At 47.8% G+C, this 24,577-nt stretch overlaps 2 protein-coding genes across 8 annotated transcripts in view; one reads left to right on the top strand and one right to left on the bottom strand.

The window, feature by feature from the left end:
- NGEF (neuronal guanine nucleotide exchange factor) overlaps positions 1-9,823 on the bottom strand; it is a 74,119-nt gene extending 64,296 nt beyond the window's left edge. Inside the window, exons 1-2 of the mRNA XM_019445535.2 lie at positions 9,542-9,823; positions 6,080-6,194 (exon numbers count right to left, since the gene is read on the bottom strand). Of these exons, the coding sequence (XP_019301080.1) occupies positions 6,080-6,194; positions 9,542-9,812 (386 nt within the window). The 5' untranslated portion in view covers positions 9,813-9,823. The remainder of the gene's footprint in view (positions 1-6,079; positions 6,195-9,541) is intronic.
- Positions 1-24,577, top strand: part of NEU2 (neuraminidase 2) — an 87,823-nt gene that overhangs the window by 26,699 nt on the left and 36,547 nt on the right. For 4 of the 7 annotated variants that reach the window (XM_053903634.1, XM_053903628.1, XM_053903621.1 and 1 more), the window contains one exon: positions 7,998-8,063. The exons of the other annotated variants lie outside the window; for them this stretch is intronic. The gene's annotated coding sequence lies outside the window, so the exon portion shown is untranslated. The remainder of the gene's footprint in view (positions 1-7,997; positions 8,064-24,577) is intronic. 7 annotated transcript variants of the gene reach the window in all.

Raw genomic sequence — 24,577 nt, 5'->3', positions numbered from 1 at the left:
AATAAATAAATGACTCGAGAGCAACTTGTATGCATATGGAGCACAGACCTAAATGGGAAAGCTAAAAGTATAAAGCTCTTTTTTTTTTAAGTTTGTTTATTTATTTTGAGAGAGAGAGGGAGTGGAGGAGGGACAGAGAGAGAGAGACAGAGAGAGAGGGAGAATCCCAAGCAGTGGCAGAGCCGGACGTGGGGCTCAAACCCACTAACTACGAGATCATGACTTGAGCCAAAATCAAGAGTCAGACGCCCAGCTGACTGAGCCACCCAGGCACCCCAAAGTATAACGTTCTTATAAGAAAAACATAGAATATTTTTATGACTTCGAAGTAGTCAAATATCTCTTAGGATGGAAAAGGAAAAGCAAGGGAAAAAATTGATAAATTAGTCTTCATGAAGATGAAAATTTCTGATCATTAAAGGACAAGAATATTAAAAGAGAAGCCCCAGACTGGTAGAATATCCATATCTATATCTATATCTATCTATATCTATATCTATATCTATATCTATATCTATATCTATCTATATTTGACCAAGGACTTGTCTTCAAGATATATAAAGAATTACTAAAAATTAAAAACATAAAATTTAGAAAAATGCACAAAAGACTTGAAGAGGAACTTCAAAAGAAGATATGTGAATGGCCAATGAGTATACGAAAAGGGATTCAACATCATTTGTCATCAGCAACATACAAATTAAAACCACATTGAGGAACTTCAATATATTAGAACAGATGCAGAGTTGGCCAGCACCTGGTGTGACCAGTATTTTGATACCTTGCGGGTAGGAGTGTGGAATAGTACAACTGTTTCGAACAATTATTTGGCTCTTCCTAATACTGTTAAGCACGTACCTATCCTAAAACTCCGCACTTCTACTCCTGGGCATACACCAAGAGAAACAAATGCATGCATTCACAAAAAGACGTGTCTGAGAATGTTCATAGCAACTTTATGCGTGATAGTCGAAAACTGGAAACAATCCAAATATCCAACATAAAGACGGGTAAGCAAATAGTGGTGACACTTCTCAGCAATAAAAAGAACAATCTGATGTAGATACACTGATGAATCTGGGAAAAGTATGTTCAGAAAGTCAGACGCCATTGCGTGCACACCGTGGGATCGATCGCATTCCCGTGAAGGTCAAGAACCAGCAAAACTAAGCAAATGGTGATGGAGGTCAGAAAATGGTGATGTGTGAGAGGGCTAGGTATTGACCAGAAAACAAAGAGTCTTAGGGAGACTCATGGGCCAATGGAAATGTTGTTTCTTGGTCTGGTTGATGGTGTTAAAAAGAAAATCACAGGCCCAAGATGGTGCCACTGAGGTTAAAACCCTAAGTCATTAAACCAAGATTCAACACTTAACCTAATGGGAGTTTCAAGACCCCAGGACTATAGCCTGTACCTGGTCAGCCAGGAAGTTTTTGATCAGCACGGATAAGATAATCTGTCACCTGGGCCCTCTTCACCCCCTAGAGGAAGATGAGGTAATCTACCAACTGAAACCCTTTTGTCCCCAAATGAAGGTGGCCTCTCCTGAAATAATCCTTTCTTCCTGTTTATGATATTCTTGTCTTGCCTTGAAAAACCCTTCCCATTGTAGCGCCCTTCAGAGCTGCCCTCTACTTGCTGGATGGGGTGCTGCCTGATTCAGGAATGGATTAGTAAAGCCAATTAGACCTTTAAAATCATTCAGTTGAATTTCTTTATGTAAAAATGGTCAAGTGGGTGTATATGTATGTAAAAATGTACTGCTGTCGACTGAATCGTGTCCCCCACCCCTCTCAAATTCACACGTTGCAGCCCTAACCCCCACGTGATGGTATTTGGAGGTAGGACCTTTGGAATTAGGTTTAGATGAGGTCATGAGGGTGGAGCCCCCATGAAGAGGAAGAGGCCAGACCTTGCTTTCCCTCTCTGCCCATGACATGAGGACCTATGAGAAAGTAGCTGTTTGCAAGCCAGGCAGAGAGCCCTCCCACAGTCTGACCACAGTGGCACCCTGATCTTGGACTTCAAATCTCCAGAATGAGGAGAAAATCGACGTCTGCTGTTTAAGCACCCAATCTGTGCTATTTTGTTACAGCAACTGAGCTGACTAATACATTCATCACACCGTGTGCCCAAGATTTGCACGTTTTGTTGTAATGTAAAATTTCCTTCAATGAGTCCCTTTAAAATTACCTTTACGAAGACACTAACTATAGTAGCAATTACAGAAAAGAGGCAGAAACTATTTGGGGCCCTGCATGAGGTAGATGCTCTAGTCCCTCCTCAGTTGTTTCCAGCCTTTGTACCATGGAAGCTTCTTTCCTTTCCTTTTCTGTTTTCTTCTGTCCTCTGTTAAATTTAGATCACAAAACCTGCATTTACATGCATGAATCTAGGTGACAGAATTATTTTCCCAACTTAGAATAAAAGGGCGTCCAGCAGGAACGGGTAGCTACAGGCCCTGGGAATGTGTCTGTGGAAACATAGCGAGAGACAACTGGACTTATGGAACCAGGGCACTCTGAGGGACACGACGTGTGAAGGTGGGGACACAGGATGTGGGCCAGAGCAGGGATCACATTACTTTACATAAAGGTCCGAGCCTCCACATGCTGGGGTGCCTAGTGAAATGAGGCGTGAGCAGAGGAATAGAAGAGAATGGATGGTCCTCATGCGCGACACCCACAAATGTTATCCCAGATGTGTCACATCTAACGCATCCTGATATGGTAGTTTCTTGACCGTCGAAGGGTAACATTTCCCAGGAGAAACTTACATTTTGGTTTTTACCTTTAAAAGCAATAGCTTGGGGCCCTGGGTGGCTCCGTCGGTCTTCGGCTGAGGTCATGATTTCGCGGTTCGTGGGTTCAAGCCCTGCATCAGGCTCTGTGCAGACAGCTCGGAGCCTGGAGCCTGTTTTGGATTCTGTGTCTCCCTCTCTCTCTGCCCCTCCCCCACTCACACTCTGTCTCTCTCAGAAATCAATAATAAAAACTTAAAAAAAAAAAAAAAAAAGCAATAGCTCAAGCCCTGGGAGCCCGATGGCCCATCAGGAGGTTTTCCTCTAGAAAACTTTTCCATAGCGGATACATTGTGACTTACCCTGCCACAGACATCTAGTTCAGAGAACATAATAGAAACAAATCTCACAGTGGGGATCCTGAGATCCACCTACATAAGCTCCCCAGAACCTCTGTCCTCACTATGTCACAAGACGGAGGTAAGCGCAGGGACCCCCTGGACTGGGGAGGGTGCAAACGAGAAGGGTCCCCAGGCTTCCTCTCCATCCCCAATTCCATCTGCTTGTGCTTGGCCTTGTGTGAAATCTCAGGCAGACCACGTGCAAAGCTCTTCTGGTCACTCTTGGGTTACCAGCAAATGCTCTCTTTCCCTAGGTGTTCAAAAGTGCACCCCAACGTTATTTCTGGACGCCTCTCTTCTCCCAGTGCCGGCCACAGCTGGGAAGCTTCTGCTTCCTGCCCTGTCATCTCCTGCCCCCCCCCCCCCAGCTGCTGTTTGGGCCCTCAAAGTGGGGTACTTGTGGGGAGCTCCTTGGAGATACCTCACTGGGGGTCTCTGGCCATGGTTCTTTGGCGGGTGCAAAGCTCTCAAGCCGGCCACTTTCGGCTGCTTTCTGCCAAGATCCACCTGGCCCCTAGCAGGAAGCCGTGTTGGGTGGAGTCCTTTTCAAAGTGATTCATGGCTGGTCCCCTCCCTTGAGATCTATACTTGGCTCCAAGAAAACATGTGCCTTGCCTTGCCTTTGGGGTAGATGCCCCTCACTCCCTGCTCTGCCCTCTCCCCCACCCTCCCCCTTCCATGAGGCCATCAGCCAGCTCATCTCTATTTGTTTCCAGGAGCAAACCTGGTTCTGGTCCTTGTGTTCCACACCCCCCCCCCCCCCCCGATTACAGAGATCTCTTGAAACCCCCTCACTAGGGTGAAAATGGGGGATATGATCGTTAATTTCAGGTGTCAACTTGGCTGGGCCATGGTGCCTAGATATTTGGTCAAATATCATTCTGGGTGTTTCTGTGAAGATGTTTTTTGAGATTAACACTTAAGTCAGTGGACTTTGAGCAAAGCAGTTTATCCCCCATAATGTGGGTGGGCCTCATCTAAACAGTTGAAGGTCTTAATAGAACAAAGACTAAGTAACCTCACAGAGCAAAAAGGAATTGTGCGGAGGGCCTCCTCTGGACTCAGACTGTAGCTCTTCCCTGAGTCTCCGGCCCCAGACTCACTGAGCGGATTCTGCACTCATCAAGCCTCCACAACTGTGAACCAGTTCCATACATGGAACGTCCCCCACCCTCTCTCTCCACATCCTGCTGGCTCTGTCTCTCCAGGGAGCCCCAGCAACTACAAGGGGGAACCCCCGTGGGAAGGTGTGGGCAGCTCCCAGAACTCTGACAATTATCCCCCAGCAAAAACAAAGCCTGGTAACCAGTCTCCTTAGCCTTACCCTCTTTTTTATTGATTGTGAAAATATGGAAACATTTGTGTGCTGCTTGGGAAATAGCCATGTCCTGAGTCCTTTCCCTTTTCCCTACTCCCGGGGTCTTTCCGCTGCCCCCCCGGGACAGCAGTTGGGCCCTGCTTGTGAAATATTTGTACTGTCACTCCTGCTGACCCCTGGACAAGAGGGATGAGCTAAGAGTGACTTCCCCCACCATCTCTTGAGCATCCTGTGTGGGTGGGAAGATATTTACGGTGTCGTTCTTTGGCTCTTAAGCCAGAACAGAGGCAACAGGAGTCAGCTGCCTTTATTATATAATTACATGTAAGTGAAATAGGTCCGTATATATATTTTTTTATTAAGTTATGTATTTAAATGATTATATGTATAATCAAGGGCCTGTGGTCAAAGCCGTGTCAGGGAGCAAAAGAATGCTTGCCACCTGTTTCTGCGACAGGATGTCTATCCCGTACTTCCCCAGTACAAATATGGGAACACGACTTCCCTGAACCAGGGATTTGTAGAAGGTGCGAAGTTTCTAAGAACTTAAGGAAATAAGGAGGAATGGGTATCAGGATTTTGCCACAACGATATTTCTCATAGTGTGGCTTATAGACCAGCAAAAAATTGGAACTCCCTCAGGTCAGAGATTGCTGTTGCCTCCCCCGTATCCATTCTCTTTTATTCCTTGGTATGGAGCCAATTTCCGGAGGTGGAAACAGACCTGGTTTGAAAGAGTTACATTTCCCGGCTTTCCTGGCGCGCAAATGGAGGTGGCCGTGTGACCCAGTCAGTTTGGGCCAATGAGATAAAAGCACCAGTAGTTGAGTGGGCTTCAGGGAAGCTCCATAAGAGGAGAACAGAGTAGGCCACCACGAGTCCCCACCACCCTCTGCTTTTCTTCTTCCTGCCATCTGAACTATGGCTGTGATGGCCGGAGCTCTGGCAGCCACCTTGATAGCAGAAGGCATGAAGTAGTTGCTGTCACAACCCCCCAGGCTTCTTTCACTCAAGAGTCAAATAGATCTCTGTCATTCTAAGCTGTGTTTTTTGGTTACAAGCAGCTAAATTTAGTCCTAGCTGCTACAATACCCAAACATCCAACAATCATAGCATGATTAATGAATTATAATCCTATCATACTATAGATTACTTTATAGCCATTGAATAATTGTGTAGAAAAATATTTAGTAACATGCAGAAGGGTTTGTGATACACTATTAAGTAGGTTTGAAGACAGGATATATAGTAAGATCCTACTTTATGAAGAGAAAATAGGCATAAAACAAACAGGAAAAAGCACCTTGCAACAGTTACAACATATTAAAGCCTCTCTGGGTGGTGGCACCACACAGGGATTTTCCTTTTCTACTTCTCGAAATCAGTAATGTCTACAATTTCCCAGTTTTATGATGGAAGAGTAACAATGGGTTATTTTTTTTTTTAAAGGAGATGGTGAAGTTTTTTGTTTTTTTTTTTAAACACAGGCAAATAAAAACTACTTAAAAAAAAAAACAAAAACAAACATAAGACATCCTTGTAGCTGTCCGTACTTTGCACCAACCGGTCCTGATACATCTTGTCATGAACTGGCCCCTCCTCTGATTTGCCCTCTCTTACCTTGTTCTCTTGGCTCCTGGGTCTGGCTGTACTGGGGTTCTCCACCGAGGCATTCTGCCCGAGGGGACATTCACGGTCAGGGGCTTATCCACAGACTGTGCGTTTTCCAGTGAACCTGTGACATTTAAGAAAGGCAGAGAGCTAGAAAATGTGCATCTTCCCCCTTTCAGGCAATTCTCCCTGCATAGTAGCAGCTTCACCCCAGGAGGGAAGAAGGAGGGAAGAGGGCTTTCTTCCGGTCACGCCCCTGGAGGGGAATTTGCCACGGCTTGCACGTATTTGGTGACCTGGTATGCCATCTGTACAAAAATTATAATTATGATGCAAGAAACTTCACATGCATGTACACACACACACACACGTGCAGATGCACTCAGTGGAAAAAAGAATATTGGAAATGAGATTGCAAGCTTAGATACAAACCTGGTTAATGTCTGAGAGGTCAGTAAAACCAGAACCACTGGTGTTACTGTTTCTAGCGAACAAAAATCATTTGCAACGTGTCACTCTTTTAACATGTCACTTCGCAAGTCCTAATCGATATTAAATAAGTCAAGTTCCCTCCCCTGGGGCGTCAGACTGCCGGTAGGTGGGTGGTCAGCCAGTGTTCTGGTGTGACTTTGAAAGGGCGCCCATTCAGCTGACCTCGCACACCTAAGTCACAAACTGAACCGGGAGCACAAGCCTTCTTTTGTTGGTTTTGTTGGGTGGGAGGGGCGGAGAAGCCCCGCGCCACAAGCCGGCTTGTGCGCTCCCCCCAGCGAGAGCAGGGGGAGCATTTTCTCCTTGGACTCCGGATCAGAAAGCTCTGGGCTGTCTTAGGAGTTAACTGCAAGGAAGGGAAACAGGGAGTCATTTTAAAAATACAACTCTGAGTCTGATGAAAACCTTATGGTCTGGACATAAATGGCAGTTATGAGTATGGCAAGAAGTGAAGTGACCCTGTTCTAGTCTACATGGGTGTCAGGGTTCCCGACTGGGCTTGAGAAGCCACAGACCCTTTCCCCCCGACCTGGGTCCCCTCTCCAGCCTCATCTCAGATAGTCGCCTTTGCTTCTGCTCAGAAAGACCCCCGGCCCCTGGCCTTGGGCAGCCGTATCCGCTTTTCTGTCTGCTTGCCGTGCTCTAACCCTGTGCCATCCCTGGGCCACTGCCAGCCACGTGTGGCCATTATGCATTTGAAACGTGGCTGGTGTGGGGCGCCTGGGTGGCTCGGTTAAGCGTCCGACTTCAGCTCAGGTCACGATCTCGCGGTCCGCGGGTTCGAGCCCCGCGTCGGGCTCTGGGCTGATGGCTCAGAGCCTGGAGCCTGCTTCAGATTCTGTGTTTCCCTCTCTCTCTGCCCCTCCCCCGTTCATGCTGTGTCTCTCTGTGTCTGAAAAATAAATAAACGTTGAAAAAAAAAAAAAAAAAGAAAAGAAAAGAAACGTGGCTGGTGTGACCCAGGAAGTAAATTCTTCATTTTTTTAAAACTTAAATTAGTTTAAATTGAAATGTAAAAACTGATACTCAGTTCAGTTATTGGAAAACTTTTAAGGATATTTGGAACAATCTGGATATGTAAATCTTTTTCTGACTGTACATTTTATGAAAGCTAAATCCAGATCAAATATTGCCAGTGAAAACTGAGCATGCAAATTGAGAGGGGCCGTAAGTATAAAATACTCAACAGATTTTAAAGACTGAGTGCAAAAAAAAATGCAAAATGTCTTATTACAAATTTTTTATATTGATTATTGACTACATGATAGAACGATAATATTTTGGATGCATTGTGTTCACTAACATGTTAAAATGAATATTAGCCATTTCTTTTTCCTTTTTAAATGTGGCCCCTGGAAAATTTTAAATGATGTATGTGGCTTGCGTTATATTTCTGTTAGAGAGAGCCACCCTAACCCCTTCTCCCCATGCACAGGCTTTGGGACTAGAAGGATCTAAACTCCAGTTCAAGCCCGGCCACTCACTAGCTGTGTGATTTAGGGTAAGTGACGCAATTCCTGTTTGCTTCAGGTTTTTTTTTAATCTGTACAATGGGTATAGTAAGGACACCTTAGCACTGAGTACCTACAAGTGCTCAGCCAAGTTAGCTCCTGTTCTCTCTCTGGCCATGTTCTTATGCACCCTTCATGACTCGTCTAAAATATCATCTTCTTGGAGGAATCTTTCCTAACCCCACCAGAAGGGTCTCGTTTTTTGCCGTTACCTCTCTTGTAGGATGCATCACTTACTGTAGAATGACATCATCACAATATTGTGGGTCCCTCAGGGGCAGAGACTCTAACTTCCTTTGCGTGTGGGTGTGTTTCTAACTTTTAATTTATTAAGATTTTCGGACACACACAAAAGTCAAGAGAGTAATATAATGTACCATTCACCCAGCTTCCACGAATATAGTATTTCAGTCGTAGCTCTGACAACTCCCCCGTTTGTAAAAGTTTCTGAGCTTCATTCTGCTCAAGAAATACACTTCGGGGGGCGCCTGGGTGGCTCAGTCGGTTAAGCGGCCGACTTCGGCTCAGGTCACGATCTCACGGTCCGTGAGTTCGAGCCCCGCGTCGGACTCTGTGCTGACAGCTCAGAGCCTGGAGCCTGTTTCGGATTCTGTGTCTCCCTCTCTCTGACCCTTCCCCGTTCATGCTTTGTCTCTCTCTGTCTCAAAAATAAATAAAACGTTAAAAAAAAAATTAAAAAAAAAAGAAATACACTTCGAGCAGATAAAATATACTTCGGACAGATATACTAGGAGCTGAGTTAAAAGATTAAGGGATCCAGCTGCAAAGCCATTCCCGAGGTATTCATCTCAGATATTCTCAGGACAGCAGGAGCTCTGGCCGTCGCAGCACCAGTGAGAGAACAAGGGTGAGATGTCACCACTCAGGAAACTCCTGTCCCCAGACGCACCCAAATGTGGACAGCTCCAAGCCTCCCTGCTGGGATGCATGCACATCTGGGTGTTCTGTTGAGTCCTAGAGCAAGCTGTCTCTTTTCGATAGAAGCCAGTCTTATCTTACAGTTTGGGTCAACACTTTCTCCTGAAGGACCCTCATCATCATCTTGGGGGAATTTGAATTCTTTAGGTAACAACTTCAAAATGTTTCCTTTTTTTTCTTTTTTAAACGTTTATTTATTTTTGAGACAGAGAGAGACAGAGCATGAACAGGGGAAGGGCAGAGAGAGAGGGAGACACAGAATCTGAAACAGGCTCCAGGCTCTGAGCGGTCAGCACAGAGCCCGACGCGGGGCTCGAACTCACGGACCGTGAGATCATGACCTGAGCCGAAGTCGGACGCTTAACCCACCAAGCCAACCAGGCGCCCCTCAAAATGTTTCCTTTAATGGACCTGTCCTTGCTAGGTTGCAAGGCCTCTTATTCTTCTTTAATTTCATCAGGGCCTTTCAGCCCTGATGGCTTCACCTGCGTGTCAAGGGACAGCTCTGCCAGCGGCCCATGGTACTGACCTGCCAGGTGGCGGGTGTTCTGTTCAGGAGCGTCTCTGGCTTTGCCTTTGCTTCTGCGTCTCATGGAGCGATTGAAGATGGAGTTTCTCTGAATTCGGATGAAGCCGTGGGCTTCTGTGTCTTGTGTCTCTCGGTCCAGGGCGTGGGGCATTCCCTCTTCTGAGGCTACGTCGGGTCTCACCTTGGCCCGTTCGGCATCAGTCTCCCGAGGACCACTCATCAGTTTCTTCCAGGGCTTTTTCAAACCTTCAGATCTCTTCTCCAGCTCCATCGGTTTGAGCACTTTGGAATAGAAAGAGAACACTTTGCAGTTAGGGTCATCAGGGCTAAATATTCCATTCAGAGTCTGGCCTTCCACTCCCATTCAGATTGGATGGAATTTGGAATAATCTGCATATCTGGGTGGCTGTGTCTTTGTCAATGAAAATTACAGTTTAACCACTGCAATTTTGGATGCACTCAAGTATCATTTTAGAATTGAAGTTTGTTTATTCTATTCATAGGATGTGCTTTGGGGAAAATGCTTCAAGTGGCTTGTATAACTAGCTTTCAAGTAAACATCTTCTGAGTCATTCAAGAGAGAGACTGCAAAAACAGGAGAACTCCAGGAAACCAAAGCAAAAAAAAGGGAAGACGTATGAACAGACTCGAAAGTAAAGTCTTGGGGAAACTCAAAAGGGCTATCAGCGAGTAGTGGTCCCACAACAGTGAATTCGGGGATGCAAAACTTGAATCCTGCGAGGACAGACCTCTTGCCATCCTCTGGTGGGTAGGTCTAGTTGTGGATTAGTGGCCTCTCTGATAGGATGATGCCTGGCTGCTGTGGGGACAAGCCCTCCCCCATCCCACCGACTTGGGTAACAGAACGGTTCCCTCCCTCTGGGGTGACCATAGTGGACATCATCTGAACCAGGGCCCTCTTCATGGGAAAAGGGGTGTAATAGGATTACCCCAGGACTGTCCAGGCAAACCCCAGTTTCTTCCCAACATGGGCCTTCTAGGGTACGGGCTCTCAGAGTGGCGAGGGACCAGGGGGATCCTTGAGGGGAGCATACGCCGGTTAGGACGGTGTGCAGACAGGAGAGCACGCCAGCGATCTCTGTGGCTTCACATCCCTCCGAGGGTTCAGAACCTGGGGTCCCATGGACTCTGGAGGTTTAAGTGGTCCTTAAATTGTATGCAGAGGCAGAATGTGGGCAGGTACCTCTTTCTTGATTACAGGTGCAGACCTTCTATTACGTTGTCAACGACTTTAGAGACTCAGGAAAGCTTAAGAACCGCCTTTTCTGCCTCTGTTTTCCTCTGTAAAATGTAAAGAATGGGGACCTGGACTTGAGGCACCCCACTTCCCACCGCCCCCCCTCTGCTTACGCTAGAGCTCGGCTTCCGCAAGCCCCGCCCTCCAAGTTCCTCATGGGTGAGTTCCCAACCCCCTTCTCCTCCCCTCACCTCAGTCCAAATCCCTTTCGGGGCAGGTGGTCAGGTGATCTTAGAATATTCAGGAGGGTGGCTTCCCTTGCTCCAGGCAGAGCGTATCTTTTTAAATCTTTTTTTTTTTTTTTTTGCCTAATGACACAGATACAGAAGGTTTGTCCTGGGATGTTGCCTCCTTTCCTACCTGCCTGCAAGTCTGAGGATGTTTGATTAATGACCCTGCCCATAAATAATCAGCCAAGCGAAACAAGTGTTAAGGTGTTAGAGGTCAGAGAGCCCTAAGACAAGGGCCTGCCTTGGGGCAGCTTGACCCGGCTTGTGGGGGCCTAGGGAGCTCCTTCGGCACCAGGGCCAGCTGCGTGACCCCAGCAAGCCCCCGGTAGTCCCAGCATTCATGTCCCGATCCCTAAATGCCAGGTGTGCCCTGCGGGATCTATTGGAGAGGTCCCATCCTGCTGGCTAATCCTTTGCCTCAGACAGTAGAGCTGTGATTTCAGGTGGCCAGAGACGAGTGGCCAAGAGGTCACATCTGGAGGGACATCCCTCTCAGGAGTACCTGGGAGGGCAGAGTTTATTACAAACGTGGCGAGGAACCCACAGCCCGCAGGCAGGAGGGGAGGTTTCCATTCCCAGCAAGGGGATGAGAGAGAGAGAGAATGAGAGGCTTCTGTTCTGGCCAAATGGACGGGGAGGCTGTCTGCCCTGAGCTCGGGTTGGGAGAGAAAACCCAGGAGGCTGAGGTCAAGGTCATCACACAACTGCTCTCTGGGGTCTGGGGCAGGGAGCGGGGCGAATTCAGACCACAGGCAAGGACAGACTTCAGCTCTGGATTTCAGAGCTGGCGGAAGGTGAGCGGCTGCTCTGGGGGGGTGGCGAGGGGCAGTGAATTACCCATTGCTGGCCGCATCCAGATGGAAGCCGTTGAGATTTTTAGGATGTTAGGACGCCTGGCTCGCTGACATCTCCTTCTCCCCCCTTTCCCTTGCCTTTATGCCTCCTAAGGGTCGAGACTCTGGTGCTAAGGCTGTTCTCAGCTTGATCTGGGGGCAGCAAGTGGGCAGAGGTCCTGTGGCTGCAGTTGGCAGGGGAGCAGGCAGTGCAGGAGTTAACTGTGTGCTGGGGCCAGTCCGTGGAGGTCCCTGAACCAGGTCAGGGAGCTCTGAGCGCGTCCTTGCTGACCGTGGGTGAGGAGGTGGCAGGGTCCCAGAAGCTCTGGGCAGGCTGGGCTGGGGGCCCAAGGCCAGAGGGCAGGTATCACACAGGTATCACCAGGCGTGGCAGGTCGGCGCTGGGGCGGGGAAGGTGTGCAAGAGGAATGACAGAATCGGCGACACATGGAGGTTTGGGGAGCAGCAGGGAGGGGCCGTCCCAACAGCAGGCAATTGGCCAGGGCGACGGGGCAGGTCAATGCCGCTCACTGCCTGCGAGGTAAGAGGAAGCAAAGCCCGCTTGGGGTTGGGGCATGCTGATTTGGGGGTGTGCGGTTGAAAAACCTCCCGGGAAGAGTGTCTGAAGCTGACTGTTAGGAGCAGGGCATCTCCCTGCTCTGACCGAGAGCGTCTCCAAGGCCTCCACGTCGTGGCCCTGAACACAGACCGGGTTTTGGCACTGAAGATGATGATTCTTATCATCACCACGTATTATTTTAGGTTGCCTTTTTAAATTTTTTTTTTTTTTTAGCATTTATTTATTTTTGAGACAGAGAGAGACAGAGCATGAATGGGGGAGGGGCAGAGAGAGAGGGAGACACAGAATCGGAAGCAGGCTCCGGGCTCTGAGCCATCAGCCTAGAGCCTGATGTGGGGCTTGAACTCACGGACTGCGAGATCGTGACCTGAGCTGAAGTCAGATGCTCAACTGACTAAGCCACCCAGGCGCCCCTAGGTTGCTTTTTTAAAAATGGTGGTATAATTTACACACAGTAGATTTGGCCCTCGTTAATGTGTGGCTCTAGGAGTTTTGGCAAATGCATACATTTAGTGTAACCACCACCCTGATCAAGACACAGGACACATTCTCATCCCAAAAGTTCCCTGTGCCCCACTACAGTCGGCATCCCCCCCTTCCCCCCCCCCCCCCACCGCACCCACTGGTGACCAATCTGTGTACATTTCCCATTTGCCTTTGCCTGGCTGTCCTGGGATGGAACTACGCGGCAGGGAGCCTCGGGCATCTGGCTCCCTTTGGTTGGCACGATCCCCTGGAGATTCAGCCTGGTTGTATCAGTGCTGACTGCCAGTGTTGGCCGGGCGTTGTTGTGAGCTCACAGAAGCCTGCACGATGTCCAGTGAAGGGCATTTGGCTGGGAAGCAGGGGACTTGGGTTTGAATATCCATTTTCTGCTGCCTGTAATCACCTGCTTACCCTGGGAAAGTATGGGCCTCAATGTCTCATCCAGAAAACGTGGGTGCAGGTGCGTGTTGTTGTGGCTCCTGGCTGGCTCTCCAAATCTGAGATCCAGGGCGGCTCAGAGAGCCCTGAGAGGGAAGCTCGCGGCATGGTAAGAGCCCTGGGGTTGTTCTCAAACCATCTGTATCATTGTCTGTAAGTGGCAGGTCTCTGAAACCCTGAGAAAATGTATTCCATCTTTAAGACACACACACACGCACGCACACACTGAAAAATTGTGGAACTCTGAAAAACAACTCTGATTCCACCTCAATTATCGCCTATTTCAGGCAATGTGTTCTCCATCTGAAATATTTTTATAATGACTCCGATTCTTCCATATCCATTAACTGCTGGAGAGCCTGGCAGCCCTCCTCCCATCTCCTCATGATTTTCTTAAACTCCTCAGTGGCCTTAAGCCCACATCTCTCTGTTCCAGGTGGCTTCAGGGTGGACGAGCATGGGGTACGTTTGTGATTGGAACAGGGAGGGCTTGTGGAGAAGCTGTGTTTGTGTCATTCATTCATTCATCCATCCACTCACTCACTCAACTGAGCCCTGCTGATGTGTCGTCCATGCCTGGCACCTGCTGGCAGTGTTTACACGTCTTTGCTCCGCGTCTGCCCACATTTCCTTCTTAGGAAGCTCCTGAAGGACAGGATATGGTCTCTTCTGCTCAGCGCTGTCTCTGGTGCTGGGCACACAACAGCACTCTGCAAACCGTGGTCATTCACAGCAATGAACAAATGGATGAATTACCTCCCTGAGGTCCACGTGCTAATTACCACTGCTTTACAGATAAGGAAGCCGCAAGTCGGAGAGCTCTGGCACCTTGCCTGGGATCACACAGCCAGTAAATGGCATGGCGAGGACCACACCCCCATCTGTCTGACTTGTTTGCTGGGGGAACCTGGACTCCATGTGATGTGGTTAAAAGATGCTGTTGTAAAGATTGGTTGAAGGCTGGCAGGGATGAATCAGAGGCAGGAGTGGGGGTTCTAGTCTGTTCTCTGTGCTAGCTGTGTGGCTTCGGGCACATGAGCCAAGGGTGACTGTTAAACCTCCCAGCGTTAGGCTGAGGGCCAGGGGGCCTCCCCACATGAGTCGGTAGCCTGGGAGGTCAGGGCACGTGGGAGACGGAGGTGGGAAGGGGAGGAGAAAGTTGGCTGCAAGCCCAGCTGTGGCAACCCAAACCAGCTGCTGGGGGCGGGGGCGATGGCACGGTGGGCAGGGGCAGGTACGTCCCCTAGACCAGGGCTTTTCAGATGCTCATGCAAGGAGTCACCTCGGGCTCTTGTTAAGACACAGCGTCTGACTCAAGACATCCAGGGTGAGGCCTGGGATGCCAACACAGTGAGTCCGCAGACCAGCCTTGAGCAAGATCCTTATGGAGCAGAACTGTAGCATCTTCAGCAGGTGTGGGGGCAGGGGCCACCCAGGAGCTCAGCCCCATGCTGCCCCTCGCTTTGGCCAGGTTGGGTCATGTCAGCTGCCTGTCGGAGACAGAAGTCTTGATGGAGAGCCGAGCTGGGTGGGAGAGAGGAGGGGGTGTCAGGAGACAGTCGAGGGGGGAGGACGCAAGTGCTGTAGGGAAGAATCTTCTACAGGGGTTGAGGGCATGCAGTCCATCCAGATGAGTCATCTGGGCACTTGCTCTGAAGCAGACCCACGGGAGCACCAGGGACAGCCTGGAAGACCAGGCCCGGCCTTCGCATGGCTAGTAGGGGCCACAGGGGAGAACAAGTACCACAAGGAAGAGAAGGCAAACTATGCACAGGGACGGCGGGGGAGGGTATTTGCAAGGAAGGGTTGGGGTGAGCAGCAGATCATGGGGAGCCCCGAGTGGGGGAGCTGTGCTCCCTGGTCAATCAGAACATCACAGAGGGCAGTTCAAGGTCACTGCCTGGAGCTGGGGGCAGAACATGGGTTATCCAGCAGAAGGCCCCGGCAACTCCAGGAAGAAACACTTGGGGAGGATTGTTAGTAGGGCCCCGCTGAAGACCCCACCTTGTCTTCAGGGAGGAACCCAGGGTGCTGGTGACTGTGGGGTGTGTCAGCCATCCAGGCAGAGGGTGGGAGGAGGTGGCCTAGAGGGAACAGGGCTTGAATGCCGTCACAAGGGACAGGTGGGCCTCCACGAGAACATGGGTTCCTTAGGAGGGAGGCAGGCCCGGCCTCTCCCAGGTCAGCTGCGCCATTTCCGCTGTTATTCCTGGTCCTAGAATCTGTATCTTAGAATCCCGAGTACATGCAGTGCTTGCCTTGTTCGGCGAGCACTCCCACAACCCCACCCCCACCAGCAAAGTAGGAAAGCCGGAGAGGAGGGGTTCAGGTAGTAGAGGGAAAACGATGAAGTTTCTGGTTTGGTAGAAAAGCCCCAGCAAGAGAAGGAGCTTGTAAAGCTGCCTTAGAAGACGCTCTGCCGTCAGGGTGACCTGCGACCACGCGTGCGCTCGTTGTAGGAAACGTAGAAAAGCAGAGGCCAGGAGGAAGACACAGGTTGCCCTGCTGTGGACATGCCGCTGGGAACATTTAGGTGTTTTCAGCAGGAACAAAGGAGAGGAAGGGAATGGAATACCCAAACAGAGGAGAGACGGACCCTAGGAAATTTTGAAGTGGAAATTCAGAAATTGGGGAGTCAGTGGTGGGAAGGGCAGGATCAGAAAAGTGGCAGGAGAAGGGCGATGGGGGGTTGGGGGCAAGGCACAGGCACCAGCCAGCTCTGCACATGGGGCAAAGCCCCAGTGCATCATGGCCACATGGGGGCAGCACTAGCTTCAGAGGTGGTGAGGGGAGGGGTTCTCTGAGGCCCTTGTGGAACCCAGACGGTGGCTGAATAGGAAATATAACTGTATAGAAATAACTGAGGGGGAGGGGGATAGAAGTAACTGAGGGGAAAACCCAAACAGTCTGCTACTGGCACAAAAATAGACACATAGACCAATGAAACAGAATAAACGGCCCAGAAAAAAACCCCATGCTTATATGGTCAATTAATCTACAATAAAGGAGACAAGAACGTACAACGGGGAAAAGGCGATCTCCGATAAATGGTGCCAGGAAAACCAGACAGCTACATGCACAAGAATGAAACTGGACCTCTTTCTTGTGCTGTACACAAAAGTAAACCCAAAATGGGTTAAGGATCTAAATGTGAGACCTGAAACCATAAAAATCCTAGAAGAGAACACAGGCACTAATTTCTCTGACATTGGCTGTAGAAACATTTTTCTAGATATGTCTCCTCAGGCAAGGGAAACAAAAGCAAAAATAAACTGTTGGGACTACACCAGAATAAAAAGCCTTTGCATGGCAAAGTAAAGTGTCAACAGAATGGCAAGGCAATCTAGTGAACGAGAGAAGCTATTTGCGAATGACACATCTGATAAAGGGTTAGTATCCAAAATATATAAAGAACATATACAGCTCAACACCAAAAAAACAAACAACCCAATTAAAATGGGCAATTGACATTTCTCCAAAGAAGACATCCAGATGGCCAACGGACGCATGTCAAAAGATGCTCAGCATCACTCATCATCAGGGAAATCAAATCAAACCCGCAATGTGCTATCAACTTATACCTGTCAGAATGGCTAGACTCAAAAAGACGAGAAACAACAAATGTTGACGAGGACGTGGAGAAAAAGGAACCCTTGTGCGGTGTCGGCAGGAATGCAAACTTGCGCGGCTACTGTGGAAAACAGAATGGAGCTTCTTTAAAAAATTAAAAACAGAATTAACCTATGATCCAGTCATTCCACGACTGGGTATTTAGCCAAAGAAAATGAAAACACTAATTCAAAGAGATATAAACAGTCTTATGTTTTTGGCAGCATTGTTTACCATAGCCAAGATCGGGAAGCAACCCACGTATGTAAGCTCAGTGACCCCAGCAAGCCCCTGTCTCTCCAGCAAGTGGAGACACGCTTTGTGCTCTTGAACTCCTTCGCAATTCTCCCCACCCACTCTCCCTGACTTTCACATCCTAATTCCTTGTCTGCTTACACCGAACACCTACTGAAGCAGAAATGGTGTACCTCCAAATGATTAACTGATGCAGAGGGGGTACAAATAACGGAAAGAGAAGGGAGGGAGGGTACTAGACGCAATCAGCTGCCTTCTCCGAGAGGAAGTTGAAGCAGAGACCTGAAGGAAGCCAGAGAGCAAGGCCCTGAGGATGACAGAGGAAGAACTTCCAGACTGGATTTGTTGGTTTGCTTTTGGCTCAAGACGGAGAAAAGTGAAGATGAACCCTGGTTTTCCTTTAGGGCTGTTGAGCTGATACGGTGGGAAAGGAAGCAGGAATTTGAGGGAGAGTCGGGCCAGAGGTCAGGGAGAGGTGGCACATCGGCAGGAAGCTGGATTTGAACACGGTCCTTGTAACAGGGTCTGAACCCACCAGAACCTGGAAGGTTAGATAACCAATTACAGTGACAAGCTCATTGGGCATCGGCTTAGTGAGTTTCTAACCCAAGCAACATTTCTTTAGAGGCGAGATGAGGAACGTTCTCAAGGCCACGTAGCTGCTGAGTTCCAGCTGGGCCCTGAGTCCTCTGGAGCCACATGCTTCCCGCCACGCCACCTGTCAGTGATACATCCTAGCAGCCCGGCACGCTCACACAGAAGACAGGAAGGGGGGTAGAGACTGAGACAAGATCTATGCCTAAGACGAAATCGATTGTGGTGGACCAACTGTGAACAGCACTGCTTCCCTGAGGATGCAACAGAAATTGGTGAAATTAATGTTAAACCTGGAAACTAGACAGTGATAAAGGGGTTGAGCACATTTCTTTTCCACAGGCAGTTGTTCAAATGACAGAGTGGTGAGATATTCATCTATATTTCTATCTCTCTGTCTACCTACCTACCCATCTATTCTACCAATCTACCTATCATATCTATCATTATCTATCTGTCTATCTATCTATCTATCTATCTATCTATCATGTACAGAATCTACAACATGAAGAAAGCCCTTGAAAGAAAAAGAAAACCAGAGGCCCAAAGGACAAACTAGACATTCCTATTGGCAAAAAGCGGTAAATGACAAGCTCCAGGAGAAGGGCCGTGGAGAACAGATGGCAGAGGCCAGAACACGACTGAGCCCTATCAGTGTGTGCGATGGAGAAAGGAGAAGGTCGTCTCGAAGGACCCCAGATGAAGAGGCCCGCGGGTGATGGTAGGCACAAGGGAGGGCAGAAAAACCTCGGCTGTTGTAAATTAAATAAATAAGCCTTTTACTTTAGATTTCTGGAAAAGTTGAGGATGATGGAATTTTTAAAGCAGCCCTTCAAGGAACCAAAGCACTCTGAGAACAACGATGAAGTATTTAATCATTTGGAGGTCTTCACCATTTCTTTGTTTATTTATTTATTTTTAAGTTTATTTTTTGAATTTACATCCAAATTAGTTAGCATCTAGTGCAACAATGATTTCAGGAGTAGCTTCCTTAGTGCCCCTGACCCATTTAGCCCACCCCCCCTCCCACAACCCCTCCAGTAACCCTCAGTTTGTTCTCCGTATTTATGAGTCTCTTCTGTTTTGTCCCCCTCCCTGTTTTCATATTGTTTTTGCTTCCCTTCCCTTATGTTCATCTGTTCTGTGTCTTAATGTCCTCATATGAGTGAAGTCATCTGAATTTGTCTTTCTCTGACTGACTAATTTCACTTAGCATAATACCCTCCGGTTCCATCCACATAGTTGCAAATGGCAACATTTCATTCTTTTTGATTGCTGAATAATACTCCATTGTATATGTATACTACGTCTTCTTTATCCATTCATCTGTCGATGGCCATTTGGGCTCTTTCCATACTTTGGCTATTGTGGATAGTGCTGCTATAAACATGGGGGTGCATGTGTCCCTTTGAAACAGCACACCTGTATCCTGTGGATAAATGCCTAGTAGTGCAATTGCTGGGTCGTAGGGTAGTTCTATCTTTAATTTTTTGAAGAACCTCCATACTGTTTTCCAGAGTAGCTGCACCAGCTTGCATTCCCACCAGCAGTGCAAAAGAGATTCTCTTTCTCTGCATCCTCGCCAACATTTGTTGTTGCCTGAATTGTTAATGTTAGCCATTCTCACAGGTGTGAGGTGGTATCTCATTGTGGTTTTGATTTGTATTTCCCTGATGTTGAGCATGTTTTCATGTGTCGGTTGGCCATCTGGATGTCTTCTTTGGAGAAGTGTCTATTCATGTCTTTTGCCCATTTCTTCACTGGGTTATTTGTTTTTTGGGTGTGGAGGCTGGTAAGTTCTTTATAGATTTTGGATACTAACCCTTTATCTGATATGCCGTTTGCAAATATCTTCTCCCATTCTGTCGGTTGCCTTTTAGTTTTGCCGATTGTTTCCTTCGCTGTGCAGAAGCTTTTTGTTTTGATGAGGTCCCAATAGTTCATTTTTGCTTTTGTTTCTGTTGCCTCCAGAGATATGTTGAATAAGAAGTTGCTGTGGCTAAGATCAAAGAGGTCTTTGCCTGCTTTCTCCTCTAGGATTTTGATGGTTTCCTGTCTTACATTTAGGTCTTTCATCCATTTTGAGTTTATTTTTGTGTCTGGTGTAAGGAAGTGGTCCAGGTTCATTCTTCTGCATGTCGCTGTCCAGTTTTCCCAGCACCACTTGCTGAAGAGACTGTCTTTATTCCATTGGATATTCTTTCCTGCTTTGTCAAAGATTAGTTGGCCATACATTTGTGGGTCCATTTCTGGGTTCTCTATTCTGTTCCATTGATCTGAGTGTCTATTTTTGTGCCACATTTATTTATTTATTTTGAGAGAGAGAGAGAGAGAGAGAGAGAGAACTGGGGAGGGATAGAGAGAGAGGGAGAGAGAGAATCCTAAGCAGGCTCTGTGTCACCAGCGCAGAGCCTGACATGGGGCCTGAACTCATGAACTGAGTGGTCATGAACCCAGCTGAAACCAAGAGTCAGACACTTAATCGACTGAGCCCCCCAGGTGCCCCGGGCCTCACCATTTCTGCACACAGCAGGTGTTCAGTGGAAGCAAGGAACAAAGAATTAGGATGTGAAAGAGCGAGTGGGTGGGGAGAATTGAGAAGGCGCCCAAAAGCCCCCAGCCTATCCCCGCTTGCTGAGGTCACAGAACTGACACAACCAGGAACGGAACCTTCCCCCATTCCTTGATGTCCACTCCGTGTGTACTTTCCTGCTCTCTGTCTGGCCCGTGTGGGGAGTTTGAGCATTTGTCCTTTATCAGCAGGAGACCAGAGTGAACTCTTGGGTGAGGTACCCTCAACTGTCAGCTCCCACAAAAATACCAGTGACAGGTCAGAGAAAGACAAATATCATATGACCTCACTCGTATGTGGAATTTAAGTTACAACACAGATGAACGTAAAGGAAAGGGAGCAAAAATAATATAAAAACAAGGAGGGGGACAAAACAGAAGAGACTCTTAAATACAGAGAACACACTGAGGGTTGCTGGAGGGGTTGTGGGTGGGGGGATGGGCTAAATGTGTAAGGGGCATTAAGTGTGAGCACTGGGCGTTATACACAGGGGATGAGTCACTGGAATATATTCCTGAAATCATTATTGTACTATATGCTAAGTAACTTGGCTGTAAATTAAAAACAAACAAACCAGTGACAGCCATCTCTGCACCAGAAGTGGAAGTTAAAAATCGAGCTATGGCAATGCCAGCAGGCTCATCCACTAAATATACTAATTAAGATTAAGAAGCATCACCGATGACTGACTTGTACTTTAAAGTTCTTGAAAAACTGTGCACATGGTTTATAAACCAAAAGGCAAAATTAGAAAGGGAATATATAAAGGAGAAAGCTCAGAACAGGGTGATGAAAGCCTCCTGGGCTGTAGAGCAGGATTTTTCCAGCTGTTCTGGAATGCTGCTTAGTTCTATTCAAATTTCTGCTGCAGCTTAGGGCGGCCCCCTCCCTGCACCCCTGCCTTGATAAAAGATGAGGAAGTGGGGAGGAGCTTGGGTTTTGGGGGTGCCACGTTCCATGCCAAGAGGGCAGTGGTTCCCAGGGTTCCTTGGAAAAATCCCTGGGCTCCTGCAAGAACGGAGGCTCCAGCCAGGAGTCACAGGGCTGTGGAGCCTGTAGGCCCGCTCCCAAGTCTCCTGGGAGAGGGTTCTGAGAGCAGAGGTTAGGGTGTCTTGTCCTTTCTGTTGCGCTCCCCCTTCCCCATGCTTCTCAAGGCCTGGGATACACTGAATATGGGACTAGTGCTGCTTTCCGTCGTCGAAGAATTTCTGAAGGCAGGGGCCTGCTGGGGGACTTCATGCTGTGAGGTTTGAGGGGAGTATGGCCTGGTGTGCCCTAGAAGATGAAGCACACTGACCTCATCTTTGTTCTTGTGGCCTTCAGAACAGCCCTTGCAAAGAAGAGCCCAGAATTCCTTGAGGTTCAGGTTAGCAAGTGCCAGGGGTAGGGGGCTGCCCAGGTGGCCAGGTGCCCAGGGGCTGCCCAAGCTGGAGAAAGGGTTGGGAGCATGTATATACCTCTGGGACCAGACAGACATATGGTGGCCTCTCTGGGAGGGATGGTCTCCAGTGGGGGGAGGGCGGGAAAGGGAAGAGGTGCAGGTGAACTCTGGCCCAAGGCAACCTTAAATACCCCATCAGAGGAGGCGTCAGAGCCAGGCTGAATCAGAGGGATGCCTCTGACCAGGGACACACAGGCAGCCATGGAAGGACACCTGATCCCTGCCCCCTCCCCCACGGCTGAGGAAGGGGAGGAGGGTGAGGTGGTTTCTTTAGGGCAAGTCTCCCACCCTCCAAATACCCTAGCCTGTGCTAGAAAAACTTGGAATCACGTGAAGTTGAATTTTGGAAAATCTGCACATGACAAATGGGCAAAGGCTATGAACAGTGCACAGAAACTGAAATACAAATCACTCTCAAAAACCGGTGAAAGTTTCAACCTCGTGTCTCATAAGGAGAGAAGAAATCCAAAACACACTGAGCTCCCATGTTTCACTTATTAAATTGGCAAAAAATCAAAAGTTTGAGAAGTGATTGGTGAAGCCAAGGGGCAGGCCCCCCGAAATGGCTGGCAAGATCTTGTAGGATTCCGCTTTTATGCAGGCAGTTTGGCAATGCCTATCAAAGCTCCCGCCTGCAGGCATTTGGCCCAAGGACCTGCTCGCACAAGTGAGGAGGGGTCTGTTCAGGTATCTGACAGCAAGCGGTTGAAGACGCTACAATGTCTCAGTAAGGAATGGGTCATGCCGATTAGAAATTTCTGAACATTTCCAGGGCGCCTGGGTGGCTCAGTCGGTAAAGCGTCCAGCTTCAGCTCAGGTCATGATCTCACAGTTCCTGGGTTGGAGCCCCGCGTCAGGGTCTGTGCTGACAGCTCGGAGCCTGGAGTCTGCCTCGGATTCCGTGTCTCCCTCTCTCTCTGCCCCTCCCCTGCTCATGCTCTGTCTCTCAATAATAAATAAAATATTTAAAAAAATTAAAAAAAAAAAGAAATTTCTAAACATTTCCATCTATGGAATAAGATGCAGTTGTAAAAGCAAGAAAGAGCTCTAAATTCTGATAAAGAAAGGATCCTAGGGGAGCCTGGATGGCTCAGCCAGTTAAGCGTCTGACTCAGGTCATGACCTCACGGTTCATGAGATGGAGCCCCAAATCAGGCTCTGTGTTGACAGCTGGAAGCCTGCTTGGGATTCTCTCTTTCAGTTTCTCTCTGCCCCCAACCCCAAGCCCCCCATGCTCTCTCTCTGTCTCAATATAAATAAATAAACTTAAAAAGAAAAAAAACAAAGGATCTAGGATATTTCAAGAAAACAAAAAGAAGAGTAGAAGAGTATGTATTTGTGTGTTTCCATCAGTGTAAAGGGGGAAATATATTCAAATATATTTGGATGTGCCTAAAAACTTCTGGAAGGAGTTAAAAAAAATGTGTCAACAATCAGTTAGCGGAGGGAGCCCGGGCAGGGGAGGAACGGGACTGGGAGGGAAGGAGACTTTAATGTACATACCTTTTAATATTTTTTTATTTTTTTAAAGGTATGTATTCATAAATTAAATAGATAAATCTTTTGAGAAGAAAAATGAATAGGATAGATCTTAAATGCAGAAATGAATCACTTCTGGGGTGCCCTGTTGGCTTAGTTAAGCGTCTGACTCTTGCTTTCGGGTCATGTCATGATCTCACGGTCTGTGGGATCGAGCCCAGTGGCGGCTCTGGGCTGAGAACGTGGAGCCTGTTTGGGATTCTCTGTCACCCTCTCTCTCTGCCCCTCCCTGCTTGCACTCACTCCCAAAAATAAATAAATAAACATTAAAAAAACAAAAAAAGGAACCATTTCTGAAAATGGAGTCAGAGAAGTTATGGAATCTGACCAAGGGGCCTCTAAGAATCCTGCTATACAGCTGGGTAGTGAGTTTGGAGAGGTAAACTGGTAGCCATGATGGGAAAAAATAAAGCTGTTTTGTGTTTATACCTTCAAAAAATCCAAATTTTTTCCCCCAAAAATCAGATACAGAAGAAATGGTTATATGCGATCTTTTAATTCTATAATTAAAATGTTCTCAGGGTGATTTAAATAAGAGTCCATTTTGTAATCATTAAGCAATCTTAATACAATATAGGACATCCGTGGGTTAGTGACAAAATTGAATAACAATCTCCAAGAAAGACCTTTAAAAGTGAGACTCGGAGGAAAATTTATCATGATAAAGAGTACTGTGCAGATCAGAAAAACAGTGATGCTGGAAAACCAGGCAGGATCCTGCTCTCTTCATTATTAACATGTTTCGTGGGGATTGACCAATGTAATGAGACATAAAACAAATGTTATCAGAAGTTTAAATAATCATAATTTAGGGGTGCCTGGGTGGCTCTGTCGGTTAAGCGTCCAACTTCGGCTCAGGTCATGATCTTGCGGTTTGTGAGTTCGAGCCCTGAGTTGGGTTCTGTGCTGACAGCTCAGAGCCTGGAGCCTGCTTCGGATTCTGTGTCTCCCCGTCTCTCGGCCCCTCCCCTGATCATGCTCTGTCTCTCTCTGTCTCTCAATAATAAATAAATGTTAAACAAATTTTAAAAAATAATCATAATTTGCAGGTGATATGATTTGTGTGCCTAGAAAACCCAAGAGAACCAATTGAAACTATTGAAATTACGGAGAATTCATCCTGGAGCCAGAATAGGATAGATACACTACATGTCAACAATAACAAGAAAGTAGAGAGATATCAGTCATAGGAGTAACAAAA

Source organism: Panthera pardus, unplaced genomic scaffold (genome assembly GCF_024362965.1).
Source record: "Panthera pardus isolate Hobbes unplaced genomic scaffold, ASM2436296v1 HiC_scaffold_10, whole genome shotgun sequence".
NCBI lineage: Eukaryota > Metazoa > Chordata > Mammalia > Carnivora > Felidae > Panthera > Panthera pardus.
Note: the sequence above shows the minus strand (reverse complement) of the source record. Positions and strands in the feature narration are given on the sequence as shown.